The sequence below is a fragment of the Cariama cristata genome, unplaced genomic scaffold, assembly GCF_000690535.1.
Source record: "Cariama cristata isolate BGI_N322 unplaced genomic scaffold, ASM69053v1 scaffold29382, whole genome shotgun sequence".
In the NCBI taxonomy this organism is placed as follows: Eukaryota; Metazoa; Chordata; class Aves; order Cariamiformes; family Cariamidae; genus Cariama; species Cariama cristata.
Window position 1 is genome coordinate 49494 of NW_009605091.1, and position 13531 is coordinate 63024.

General features: G+C 39.9%; 1 protein-coding gene across 1 annotated transcript in view; it reads left to right on the plus strand.

Moving 5' to 3' along the window:
* Nucleotides 1–13531, plus strand: part of LOC104158238 (inositol 1,4,5-trisphosphate receptor type 2) — a gene marked incomplete at both ends in the record, with an annotated part of 55845 nt that overhangs the window by 17703 nt on the left and 24611 nt on the right. Inside the window, 4 exons of the mRNA XM_009695828.1 lie at nt 240–338; nt 817–900; nt 2003–2149; nt 3398–3493. Of these exons, the coding sequence (XP_009694130.1) occupies nt 240–338; nt 817–900; nt 2003–2149; nt 3398–3493 (426 nt within the window). The remainder of the gene's footprint in view (nt 1–239; nt 339–816; nt 901–2002; nt 2150–3397; nt 3494–13531) is intronic.

Here is a 13531-nt window from a genome sequence, read left to right on the forward strand (position 1 = left end):
TGCTGAACCAGGTGGCATGCTTACTGAGAATGTGAGCATTCATTAGCGTGAAATCTTGAACTCAAGCATTTACAGAGGCACAAGTGAACAGAGCTGGCATGTGAATTGTCTGCAAACAAATTCACTGAGTGCCGTTTCTAGAACATGCAGCATTTGAGTAATTTTCTAAAAATGTAACATGACTTCATTTTATTGAATAATTACATAGGTCTAAATTGCATTTTATTTATGACTTCTAGGTTGTTGTGGGAGATAAAGTTGTTCTCATGCCAGTCAATGCAGGGCAGCCTCTACATGCCAGCAACATTGAGCTTCTAGATAACCCTGGCTGCAAAGAGGTGAGTTCAGTGGAGGGAGGAGGGGTAACTGCTGATCTGAGATGCATTATACATTGTTCTTTACTGGTAACCAGAACCCACCATGAGCCTGTCATGGGCTAGATGCCAGTATTACACTGGCCTCAAAAAACCCCAAGATTAAATATACTTGTTCTTGGTGCAGTTTGCTTGAGTATCTGAAACTCTCACTGGTGTAAGAGTAAGTCCTCTTCCAACAGCTCTTTAGGTCATCTTTGGTAGGCTGTAAACAGACAGAGTAGCGTTTTGCCCACTGAATCTTCTCCAACATCAACACCATTATTAACACTTGAGAGCTTCAGAACCCGTTTTAGGAACTGTACAAATATGTAGCTAGGCCATGTCCCCTGCCATCCTAGATGCGGTGTGGTCTTTTAGAAGAATAGAATATCTCAAAAAGAAAAGAACACCCCTTAAGACTATAATTGTGGTTGGTTGGTTTGTTTGTTTTTCCCCAAAGGTAAATGCTGTCAACTGTAACACAAGCTGGAAAATAACTTTGTTCATGAAATTCAGTAGTTATCGAGATGATGTACTGAAAGGAGTAAGTATGATTTTTTTTTTATTGTTTTTGAATCTGAAAAATCAAGCCATATTTGACTGTAGAGAAATATTACATGGTGAATAAAAGAAGAAATGAGGACTTCATGGAGCTGTTGAGGATCCCTCACTGCTGTCCTTCAACAGCCAGAATATTTTTCCTTTGTGTTACTGTCTCACTAAGTGAAATTGTTTGGACTGTGCTAGCTTCCAGCCCCTTTCCTCTCCCAGAGACAACTGAGGATCCGTGAGAAAAGATGAAGTTCAAGCCCAGAATGATGAGGGCTCTGTACAGAACAACTGTGACTCTTCAGTTTTTGCCAAGATGCTAAAAGCAGATATAACAAGCTTACAGAAGGGAGTGAGGCATGAAAGATGACAATAGCTGTAATAAGACAATGTAGCTTTAAATGCTGAGGAATTGCACAACTTAGTGTCTCCAGATCACTCCCTGAGATCATTTGCATTTTCATTTTAAAAAAATTTCATTTGTCCTCACTTGTACTTTAATAAGTTGTTGTCAACTGGCTATTTTTCAGTACGTATCAAGGTACCAGCAGTTTTGAGGAAGAATTTGAAAGTGAAAATGGTATATCTGTGTAGACCCATTTGGGGATAGTGTTTCAAGCCTTGGGGAGGGGCAGAAGGAAGCAAAAACTATGCCAGCAGGAGAAATTGAGATGGGGCATTGGTTTAGGTTGCAGAGTAGAAGAGATGAGATAATATGATGTTAGAAAAATCTGTTCACTTTCCCTAAATACCAGGAGAGATTAGAAATAAAAAAAATCCATTTGGTAAAGTTAGCTAGAATGAAAAATCACCTTTAGGTTAATTGTTGCCCACTGTTCACTGCTGTGCTTTGAAACAAGTTCTGTTTTCACAAAAGTGCATGGATCTCCTGCAGGACTGAATTATCTCATTTGATTTCCAGACTCAGTGCTGAGGTTGTATGCTCTGCACTTGGTACCTGCTTCAGCAATAGGAAACTAATAAATGTTTTCTTCACATCAGCTATGTTGACCACACTGGAGCTAGTACAGCTATAAAGGATGAGTCTAGCAGCTTTGTCTGCCACTTAATAAAGATTCTTTTTCATATTACTTTAGGGAGATGTTGTTAGGCTGTTTCATGCAGAGCAAGAGAAGTTTCTGACCTGTGACGAATATGAGAAGAAACAACATATTTTCCTTCGCACTACATTACGTCAGTCAGCCACTTCTGCAACAAGTTCTAAAGCACTGTGGGAAATAGAGGTATTTTTTTCCTTTTATAAATATTTTAAGACCTGAAGGCCAGGGTTCAGTAAAAATACTTTACCACAGCATGAATCATTCATAGCCTCTTGATATCATCGTACACCTCCCCATAACTATTATTATTTCATGAAGCAGTTTGTGTAGGATGAACACTGAAGAGATGCTTTATTGCTGTGTGTGTAGAGAGAGGATGTTTTCTTACTATATTTACCTGCACTAAAATGACGAAGAATCAAATTCAGACTTGACGTAAATGATGCGATTTTATCAAAGCCAATGAATGACACTTATGTATCCTGAGTTCTGAGTGTTTATATTTGACTTCATGTGCAATATAGAAAATTGAAATTCATGACTGACAAATCTCAAAGATGTGATTGAGTCCATTCTTCTGCAACAGGGCACATCAACATCTGTTTAAAGTTAGGCTGAATAAAGGTGTTGTTGCTGAATGGAGGTGATTTTGAGCAGATGACTAGCAAATACATTTTTGTTTAGCTGAGGAACATTGGAAACTGGTATTTCTCAAAACATTGCTATTACGGTAATGTAACTCCTATACCTGAAAGTTCTTATGTGCTGAACAAACTTTGTGTGTTTAAAACAGGGGTCCTCACTCAGGCAAGTGGTTGATTTTTGACTTGAGTAAAGACTATATGGAATAGAGTATATTGCACTTGTGGTTATTTGAGACTACTCTATAAGAGAGACAGGCACTCCTAGGTTTGAAAGTAGCAAATGACCTACAGCTCAGTCAAGGGGAAAAAGAAATAACCTGGAATATTTCAAATGATCCGAGGATATTTTATCACTTGAACAAAAATTTATCAGAAGCCCCTAGTGTTGTCAAAAATAGAGCTGGTATAAGTGGTGAAACAATGTAAGAGAGCTTGAGTTTTGCTTTAAAGTAGTGCCTACTTAAGTGTACAGCAGCTGCACTTACTTTCTTGAGCTCCAGATTTACACTGTGTCACTTTAAAGCAAAATTTGGCTCATCATGTTTGCAGGGAGTAGATTAATGAAAACATGGAAAGTAACAGGAGGAATATTTCCTGGCACCTGGCAAAAAATAATTGTAAATAGTTATCTATGGTGGGCTTAGTGTGAGCACAGAATTCTTCTCTGTGGTAGACTGTTTATAATTATATAGTTTACATATTTTTATTTGGAATAAGCTGTAAGAGAAGTCAGTGATCTAAGTATGATCTTGAGGAGCATGATTAAAATCCATACTTCTTCTTTTAGGTTGTCCATCATGACCCTTGCCGGGGAGGGGCAGGACAGTGGAATAGCTTGTTTAGATTTAAGCATTTGGCAACTGGAAACTACTTAGCTGCAGAGGTAAGAATGTCAATTAAACAAGTGATTGTGTGCTGCCTAACCAAGTACTATACAGCCTGCTAATTCAGAATGCCATAGTAGGTAGAAGATCTCACACCGGGTCTGAATGGGGAGAACTGGATGTGCACTGTTGTGTCATGCTGTATTGTTGTAGCCAAGGGTTGCAAGGAGAGTTTTCTGAGCTACAGGACACGAGTAGGTGAGTTCAAGAGAGCATCTAACCTTAATTTCAGCTGTGCTGTTGAATCTTGAATCTGCTGTAGTCATGGCAGCCAGGGCAAACACTGCTCTTAAATACCCACCATATTTACACTGAAAATCCTTCGATTCCTTTATCTCTATGCTCTTGTTTGCCCTTGATTTTTGGAGTAGTGTTGTGAACGGTCAAATATTCTTCTTTGCTGGCTCAGGCAGCCATATACAGAGTAAAGCTTTTAGAGTGGAACTGAATGCAAGGTAGTAATTGAGCTTGATCAGAGAATTCTATGTGCAAGTGCTAGGACAGATACTCTAAACTGCTCTAATTCAGGAGTTGGCATTCCTTTTTTTTACCTGCAGGCTCTAGACTTCCTGAAAAAATGTTTCTATGGTGCTAATTTCAATGTATTGATCTCTGCCAGCCAGCATGTGGTCCAAGGCATCTCTGTGCTCTGTAGAAACTTGAGGAAGGACAAACTTGTATGTTGGTGTCATGCTAGTACATTGTGATTATAAGCAGATTGCAGCATTCTGCTATTGCACTCTTGTCTTTTGACTAAAATTTTAATAAAAGTTTGAGGAAGTCTTTTCCCTTTTTGATGGAGCAGAATGTCCAAGAGGAGAAGGAAGATCTTGCAATTTGTCTGGTTATTTTCTGGTCCTTTATGTTGAGGCAGAATAGTGATGCAGCTCCCCAAAAGAGCAATTTAATATCTTTTAAGACTGATAAGCGTCCTTAAAAATAAAATACAACTCTTGACAACCTGGAATAGAGCAGATAATACCAAGTTTATGAAATGGGACAGCCTTGGATTTTTTCCTGATTGCAAGAAGCTGTGAACTTCGTACCTAATCCATACTATAACTGGTCTGTGTCCAAGCTGTGTCAGTGGAATGAAAAGTGCTTTTTTTTTCCGACTGATTTGGTTAAGTCTGTGCAGGATTACTTCTTTTGACTTATGCTTGGAAGTATGAGTGTGAAAATTTACAAGAGTCAGTTATAAATCCCTATATGTTAGGGAATCCCTGAAAAAAGACTTGCTCTAACTGGATTGAGTTACCTTTACAGCAGTGCAACTTCTGTATGCAGACAGCTCCTTAGTATTCCCAGGGTGCTGCTTTCACTTTCCAGCTCCTGTCACAGCCTGCACTCATTTCAGAGTAAGAGCAAACAGGAGCTATCAAGCCTGTACTTATTTCTAATTATGTCAAAACCAGTGTCAAAATATAAACAGTGGTCCACCAGGACAGATACTGATACTGTTTTCCATCTAAGACTGAATGTAATTTGGATCTTTTCATTGGTTTTAGCAGTAGCTCATAGTGTAGAAACCTGATAAGCCTGTGTGGCAAAGAGCATCATCCCTTTAAAGGCAGTGGGCCAATGTGTCTTAACTGCTCTGCTCTATGCTGCTGCCTCCATACTGCAGCAACATTTTGGCTTGGCTGAAGCCAGCTGGCTTTATTGTGTAGTTAATATTGGCTAATAATAGCTAATTTTTAAGAGGCAACCAGTACTCCCACCTAAGAGACGGTTCCCTTTTCCTCTCTGCTTACAGTGAGAGATGCTCCTAGTAGACTAGCTAGGCTGATGGAGAGTCAGGAAAGGGCATCAAGCACTCTGATGAGCTTCCTTCTCCAACCAAACTTCATCTGCTCAGGGATTTTCAGGAGAAAAATTTTCAGGTGAAGAGGTGTCACGCTATACTGAATGTTGAACCTGAGCTTAGGTCCTTTCTGCCTCTGGAAAGGAAATCCCCGTCAGGAAAACTTGTAATATGGAGAGTACAGTTGGCACAGTAGAGTGAGAGCTGGAAGAACATTTGGGTTGAACAGAAGTGATATGCTGTGACTGGAGAGCAGTATCTATGAAGTGTAAAATACTGGTGGAGATATTAAAGATACTGCTGTAATAAAAACCTGTGAACTGTATTTTACACAGTTCACATGTCAGGCATAACACACCAGCCAGACATACACGTCAAAGATTTATGAACAGGCAGGCAGATGCATGAGCTAACTTTAAATCAATTGGGGAAAGCTTACTGAACACTTATCTGTGCTCTTGCAACACAGGAAGATTACTCATGGTATGGATTATCAACAGCGTCACAAGTTGCCATGATCTGATTTTGTTTAAGGTTCCATGATAAAGATATCTGGAGTGGAATAATAAGTACAAGCATAAACAAAACTCATGAATCTTTTAGGCATTCTGTTGTTGGCTAATGATACAATTTCTGTCACAGTTTGAGCTATTGTACATCAGGATTGATCGCTGTTTATAACCATCTTTTCCTTCTGTAAATCAGCTTGATGTGTACCATGGAGATTTCTGCAGTGGAATCTTGCATGGGTCAAGTCTCAGACAGTGAGCAGAAGTGTCCTTCATGTGGGTGTCTCCTTTTGCTCTTCTGCAGTTGAGCTTGTACCTTGTGTGAGCAGTGCTGTGCTTTCTCTTTTTCTTTGAGGTTTCATGTGCCAGATGTCACTGGTCAGTCTGATTTGTGACTCGGTGGGTCACTACTGAGCCATGTTGTGAAGGGATGCCATTGCGACTTGTTAAGGCCAGGTAACGATCTGGGGACTAAGAAAATTCAAGACAGTTGCCCTAGAGAAATCAGGAATTTAAAACAAACTTAAAGGAGTTTCAATACTCCAGTAAGTAAGTTAAAAAAAAAAAGTGAGGCAATACAGTTGTTCAGTAAACAAAACATATAGGTGAATACTTGTAAACCTAATTCTTATAAACTTGAGAGAAAGAAGTCAGGATGTGTAAGTCCTAAATTCCATATTCCTAAGAATCACAATCAGTCATCCAGCTTTTGTTACCTTTCAGAGACTCTGACACCTCTGACTTCTGACACAGTCTCAAGTAGTACCATTTCCTTTAATCCTGTTTCCACTTGACATTACTTAGCCTAATTTTCATTAATGTGCTTTGAAGTTCTTTAAGACCTACTAATACCATAAAGCAACCTAGACCCTACTACCAGACTATGGACTGAAGGGGAGCCACCCTGAAAGACCCACTGCTAAAGGAGACCCAGTGGAAGACATCTGCTAATTTCATATACCTGCATTGTCATTCCCCTACTACTGTGCACATCCTGGAGACGTGATCTAACACATCAGATATGTGTGTACTCTCACACAATTACTTAAGGCACAGGAGGGATGTGCTGAAGAAAGGGTTTAGTGTTTGGTGGTAGGACATGGGACATCAGAAATCTGGATAGGTGATAATGTCTCCTGTGTGTCCGGCATTTGACAGCCTGAAGCCACTGGCTCAGACATTCCCAAAACATTGAAGTAATAAAGTGGAACCAAATACTCAGCTGAAAAATTGGAAAGAGAAATTCTCTTCTTTGGAGACAGTGGGAGTTCTGCTGTTAGTGTCAGAAGGGCTTGATTTCACCTAAAAGAGCTGAGCCAGATCCTTAGCAGGAGATTTAGATACGAAGCCACCAGCTAAGATCCAAGCTGCTGAGTTTTATTCTCATCTTCACAGAGCCAGCAGCGTCTTAGAAAAAGTTCAGTAAAAGATTCTTTTTTTAGCTCTGGTTACAGCAAAATGACCCAAGTTATTTTAAAGTTTTATATTTATAAAGAGAGGCTGTAAGGTTAGGTGAAAATTGAATGCCTCAAAGTAACAAAGACTTTCCCAAATTTTTTTTTAGTCTTTTCAGTGCATGTGCCACGTGTAGAACGCACCCAAATCTTCTGTCTGTGTGGGAGCGGGCTGCAATTTGCTCGATCAGCCTTTCACATGCTGGATTGGGACTGCACAGCTGTGCATTTCTCATGAACACACCTAACCTTTTCAATATTCTAATCACCAGGAGAAAAGTCTCTTTGAACTGAATATTGACTTATGGATTGTGCTCAACCAAAACACGCACCTTTAATATTGTTCTCCATGTGTTTAGTAGCTCCGGTTCTGTGATTTCTAAACTGGGTAATCAGTACCAAAACTATTAACGCTTGCTGTATGAGGATGTTAAACGGAAAGATGTGTGCCCCTGCATACATATATGCACACACAAGAAATGTAGTATAAGTCTATTGTATTACACTTCTTGGGTGAGATCGATATTGCTAAAATAATCACAAAATATATATGCGAATATCAAATCACCTGTTAGTCTCAGATACTGCGGCAGACAATAGATAAATCACAGTACGTTGCTTGTGAAACATCATGAACATGTACGTAATCACAGTGCAGAATTTGTAAGGAAAAATCTGTGATAATTCTGTTTTACTTAGCTGAACAGACTAAACTAGAGTTACTAGATGCCTTGGCCAAGATATGACAGTAAATCTGGTGAGGTGATTGTCTTTAACACTGAATTAACTGTACTAAATGCATGAAGATAATACAGGTAAGATGGCAGCCTTAATGTTTACCTTCTGTGATTCTATAAAATTGGCCATAAGCAGGGGTTCAGCTTTTTACTGTGTCTTCCAAGGCAGTGCACAGACTACTGGTGTTGCTCCAAAAGGTCATCTGTACCCTGAAGTTCTTCTGGATGAAAGTGAAGGGTGAGAACAGGCTGGCCAATTCAATAGGTTGAAGCAATGAGCTCAAAGATAATGGCAGAACCAAACATACCTTTTCTGACTTGTAGTGTGCTTCATTCATTAAGCCAAATTGTTGCTCATATAAAGGCTGTCATTCAGTAAAGCTCTTCAGAATGGCCTTCTCTTTGAAGTCAGTGGAATGTGAGCATTTATGCTCTTTAGCATGTGTTCTAGTGATGGACAAGTCACAGAGATAAAGCTGTCCACTAGCTAGCTGCTTTGGGCAGCAATCTGATGTGCATCCCAGATTCATGTCCCACTGGAAAACTCCTCTGGCTTTCTTATAGGGTTTGCTTTCTTCTTTCTGCAAGAGTGAAAGTGCAGGGTTTAAGCTGTAAAATGGATCAGCTCTGATCAGAGTTTTGTTCTAAACTGTTGTTAAAATCCTGCATGAAACATACTTCTAGCTTTGGGATTATTTAAGCACTAGATGCTCAATGGAGTTTCTTTTGAGTGTAGGAATGATAGAAACCAGGTCACCTGAGCAGCACAGGTATACATGCACATGAGATGAAATGGCAATTATGTGAATAGTCTAAATTGAATGGGAAGTCCAGTCCAACTCACCAAGGATGTAGTTCAGTGGTAAGAGCACCTCAGTGGCAATGCAGGCTTGTAGAAATGTCATCTTTTCCGCATGTATTTGATTGCAGTCCTTTGACAACAATGTCAAAGGTGGTGTTGGCATGGACTCCAGGGTGCGGGAAGAGGGCATAGTCTTTGCTGAAATCAGAGTCACGGAGCTAAGGCACCAGGGGCACAAGTGGTTGGGGTGGGTTAACAGGAACTGCTGGAGCCAGCATCAAAGGTCTTGCCTTGCGGGACTGTCAGCTGATTTCACCTTGTAGTGGTGTAAACCACTTGCTGAGAACTCTTGAATCAATGCCCAATAAAAGTTACTTATACTTCTCTTGTCTTTCTTGAAAAATTTCTTCTCACTCAACTTTTCTGTCAAAATTGCCCAAGTTTCTTTTCAGAGAAGCTGATGTACATCATTCACTTTAAATTGAGAACTGCTATTAATCTTGGTTTATAGTCTTTTAAATGGGTTTCTTTTAAATGGATTTATTCTTTTAAATGGGTTTCTGTTATGTCTCAATATTAAAAATATTGGCCTGCCATATCATATATGTCGTTATATGTGTTTATCAAGGTGGACAGAGCCATACTGTTCATAATGAATTTAATCCTGTTGTAATAATCACTTGATTTGGATCATAGTGAAGATAGCTGAGTGCATGTTCAAGTTAATATTGATAGAAAATGGTGACATGGAAACAAACCTTTGCAGAAAAATTTATTCATCCACTGATGATACAGCTCATGCAGAGGAGGAGAGCATAGTGATAATGCTCTGTGGTTCTTTCTGCCTTTAGAAACAGTATGGCAAATAACTGGATAAAAATGGCCTTGTTTAACCAAGATGTGCAGGTACCTTTTGCTTAAGGATAACAGTTTGCAAACCGGAGAAGGTGCCAGGAGATGGCAGCATCCACCAAGGTCTTCACACATCTACTCACACATTTAATTTGTTGGTACTGTGGGACCTCCTTACCTGGAGATTGCTTCAAAATCTTCCATTTGAGTCATTTTTTCCCAGTCCCTTCATTAAATGTTAATACAGCGTTCTGATTAGTTTCTATCTGTTGGGCTCAGTGATTAAAGCTTCTTGTAAGAAAAACTTGCCAAGGTGACAGGGTGAACCCAGCACCGTAAGCCTTATTTCTGTTTTTCACTGTCTCATAGGAGGAATGTGGTTTTGTTTTAAAGCTCTATAAAGAGTGAAGGATAATTTATAGCTGTGCGTGAAGAGATGGAAGAGATCCAGAGACTGGAGGAGGAGGATGGATTACTGATTTACAGAGCCAGTCTGACCTGTTCCGCAGACTTGAATGTGGCTTTTTAAAGTGACAGTTAGAAACTGTCCATTTAGCAAAACCCAGAGCTAGATTTTTCCAAGGTTTTTAAGAATCTTGAGGATGCAGCTAAATTTCTTGACCTGACTTGTCTTGACTTTGGAAGTTAGGAACAACATTTGTATCTGTTGGTGTGCAAATGCCTTCAGAAATCTGAATCTCGGAGGAAGGATTCCCCCTGCCAACTAGTTTTGCAGTAGTGATCTGTGCGGCTGTGTTCAGCCAGGCTTTTTCAGTCCTGTCTGAAGTTGGCTATGTTTGAGCCATGTTTGTTTACATACAAGCTTTAGGAGGAAGGGGAATGTGAAGCCATTAATGCTGCATTTATTGTAATTTAGTCATTGTAAGGACTGCTTCTGTTACAGATGCAGCATCTGCTGGTATTGCATTTTGATGGGTTCCCAAACAGCAAATGTAGACATGTGGCCTGTTCTGTAATGCGTTGTTTTTGCTTATTGTTTCAAGATTACTTGAGAAGCTTCTACTCAATTATATTTGTGCCTTTTTATTTTTGGTGCTTGATGAAGGTTTAGAAGGCTTCCCTCATTTGTTTTTTATTGTTGTTGGATTTTTTTGTGTGTTTGTTTTTTTAATGGTAGAAATGTCAGTAATGTCTAATTCAATCCTCCCTGGTTATTTATGGGAGGACCATTGAAAGGCATATGGGATATTAATATTTAGAACATAACTCTTGAAGATGATTATGGATGAGGATGCTTTTTCAGATAGCACATGTTGGCATGGAGCCGCTGAAGCTCATACTGAGGTTATGGCCAGCATTCAGGTTAGACTAAAGGATCTCTTAGACATTTTTCTTTCTTTTGACTTCCTCTGCAGAGTGGGATATGGCTGTGTGGGGGACTGAGCACTGGCGTCGGTGGGTGGTCAGGTTCTCTGCCCTTGATCGCAGTGGAAGCAAAGGGATTTTCCAGTCACCAGTCTCTGCTGGCCTGATGTAGAGCTACGTGTTGCGGCAACTCTGGCTTACGCTGCTGGTGTGGGACCTTTAAATCAGTGGCAGTTGAAGCATACCAAAGCACTGGCCTGCCATTGCTTGTAAGCAGCTAAAAATGCCTTCAAGATGACCTATCCTTTCTTCTTATGACAAAGGTGACTAATTGGAATGGGAAGGTGTCAGAGCTGATTCTCACTCCTGTTTTTTGACTAACAGGTAGTTTCCCCCATGCAGGGATGAGTGTCCCTGTCCAGCTCGCACTGCTGTGCTGCATGGGGGGGCCTGAAGCAGACAAAAAGATTCAGCTCTCCCAGTGTTCCCTGGAAACTTGTCTTATCTGCTGAGACGCAGCTTATAACCAAAACAGCAGCAATATACAATCCTGAAATAAAAGGCCTTTAAAGACTTTTAAACTTTGCTCAGATGATGATTATCAGGAACTTTGTGCTGATGCTGTGGCAGTGTTGAATGGGGTTTATCGAGGTAGAGTTGTAGCCGGTCTTTCTCCAACAAGTTAGTAAGATGGCAAAAGTCCTTTGAATACCACTGAAGTCTTTGAAATTGTGCAAAAGGCCTTTGGATTTATCGAAAGCTAATCACTATGACATTAACAAAGAACAAAGCAAGCCTAATGAAGATGAAAGATTTGAGAAGTGGATTTTTTTCTTTTGTGCTGGCTTTTTTTCCCCTGGAACACTTACCCTTGTTGATTGGGTAACAGGCTGTGTGTTAACAGTTTGGTTATCAAATGAAATGGGAACTGTTTATGTGTGTTGAATTAGATTCTTTTATTCTTTGGCTATCAGGGTTTCCTTCATAAATGAGGGTTTTAGCCAAGTTGTTAAAACGCTCATTTAGCTGAAATTTGGCAATCTAATTCTTTCCCTGACGAGATGTTTTATATCTCCTTTACCTAGTCAACAAAACTTGATTAAAATCAGCATGGGTGTTTCTTTCCCTGAACTCCTCTCTCTCTCCTTCTTAATTGAGTGTCCAAAAATAGCCCGTTTGGTTACTTTCCATGCATTCCTCTAAGAAAGCAGCATTCAGAATAAATGTGAAATTCTACACTCTTTGTCCACAGTATGGACTGAGATTTATAATTCAGTTGTTGGACTGTAAAGCATATCTTACTATGTGAAGATGCAAAAATAAAATTAAATTCAGGAATAATGTGTTAGTGAGAAATAGTTCTGCTCAATAATGGAACCTCAGGAGATTATGCACTGTGAAGTCTTGCGTATTGAAAACTGTAAGATATAACTTTGACTAGCTTTGATCAGTAGAGACGTGATCAGTGGAGATGACAGAGCCTGGAACTTCTGGCACCCAATCTAGCAGAATACCTCTCAGGATTAGCAGGGGACTTGCATTCTCTGAGCACCAAATGCCAGAAGTAACACACAAACACATATAGATTAAAGTTGTCTTCTTACAATGCAGACTCTACAGGAGGATGATCACATTGTGAGGGTACTAGGCAAAAATTCAGGAATTAGATTCCTTGCCCTTCCAAATAATTTTGACCAGAAATAATTAAAGACTTTGTCTATACCTCAGTTTTCTACCTGTAAAAGCTGGCTTCTATTATGTGTTTGTCACACATACTCTCTACTGGGGGCCTTCTGGTGCTCCCACAGTATGAGTATATTGGTGGTATGTGTATGCATTCATACGTCTACTCTTTTTAAATACCATCATGTACAAAGGCTGAGCCTGAAATCTGTCTAAGACACATCAATTTTTATACACTCAGGAGGACCACCTGCGATGCTGACCCTGACCTTTAGGCTCTCTCAGATACCCTGTGTAGATCACGAGTTCGGAATTTGGCTTCTTACAAAAGTGTGCAAGTAATACACTCTTTTAAATCTAAACAGGTCTAGCATTTATCTTCTCTGTAGTTGCAAGTCTTTCTATAAATGTCAAAATAGTCAATGATTTTAGTGTTTAAAAATGCAGTGTTGTGTGGTGGAGGTGACCTAATGATACTGACTGTCCTTGTCTGCTGACAAGTTTGCTAGGCTACTTCCAAGCTGTCTTCTCCCTAGCAGATTCAGATTCCAAGACAAGCTGAGGTCCCAGATGCTTCCTGTGAGCTATGTTGTGCAAATTGCATTTGCAGGTACAGTGGTACTTACCTGTTGATAGGGTGTTAGGATAAGGAAAAGCTCATGCAGCACCTAAGTCAGTGTGCACTGGTAGCCCATGTGTGTAAAACTGTAATGTCTTCCATGGTGCTGTGATGTGAAAGAAAAGTTGACACGGTAGCCGCATTTTCTGGAGTTTAGGAGATTTTGTGTAGACTGGAGGATGTGTAGAGTTGGTTCTGGGTTCATATGTGTAAGCAACTGAAAAAGACGAAGTGTCTGTGGTGTCATAAAT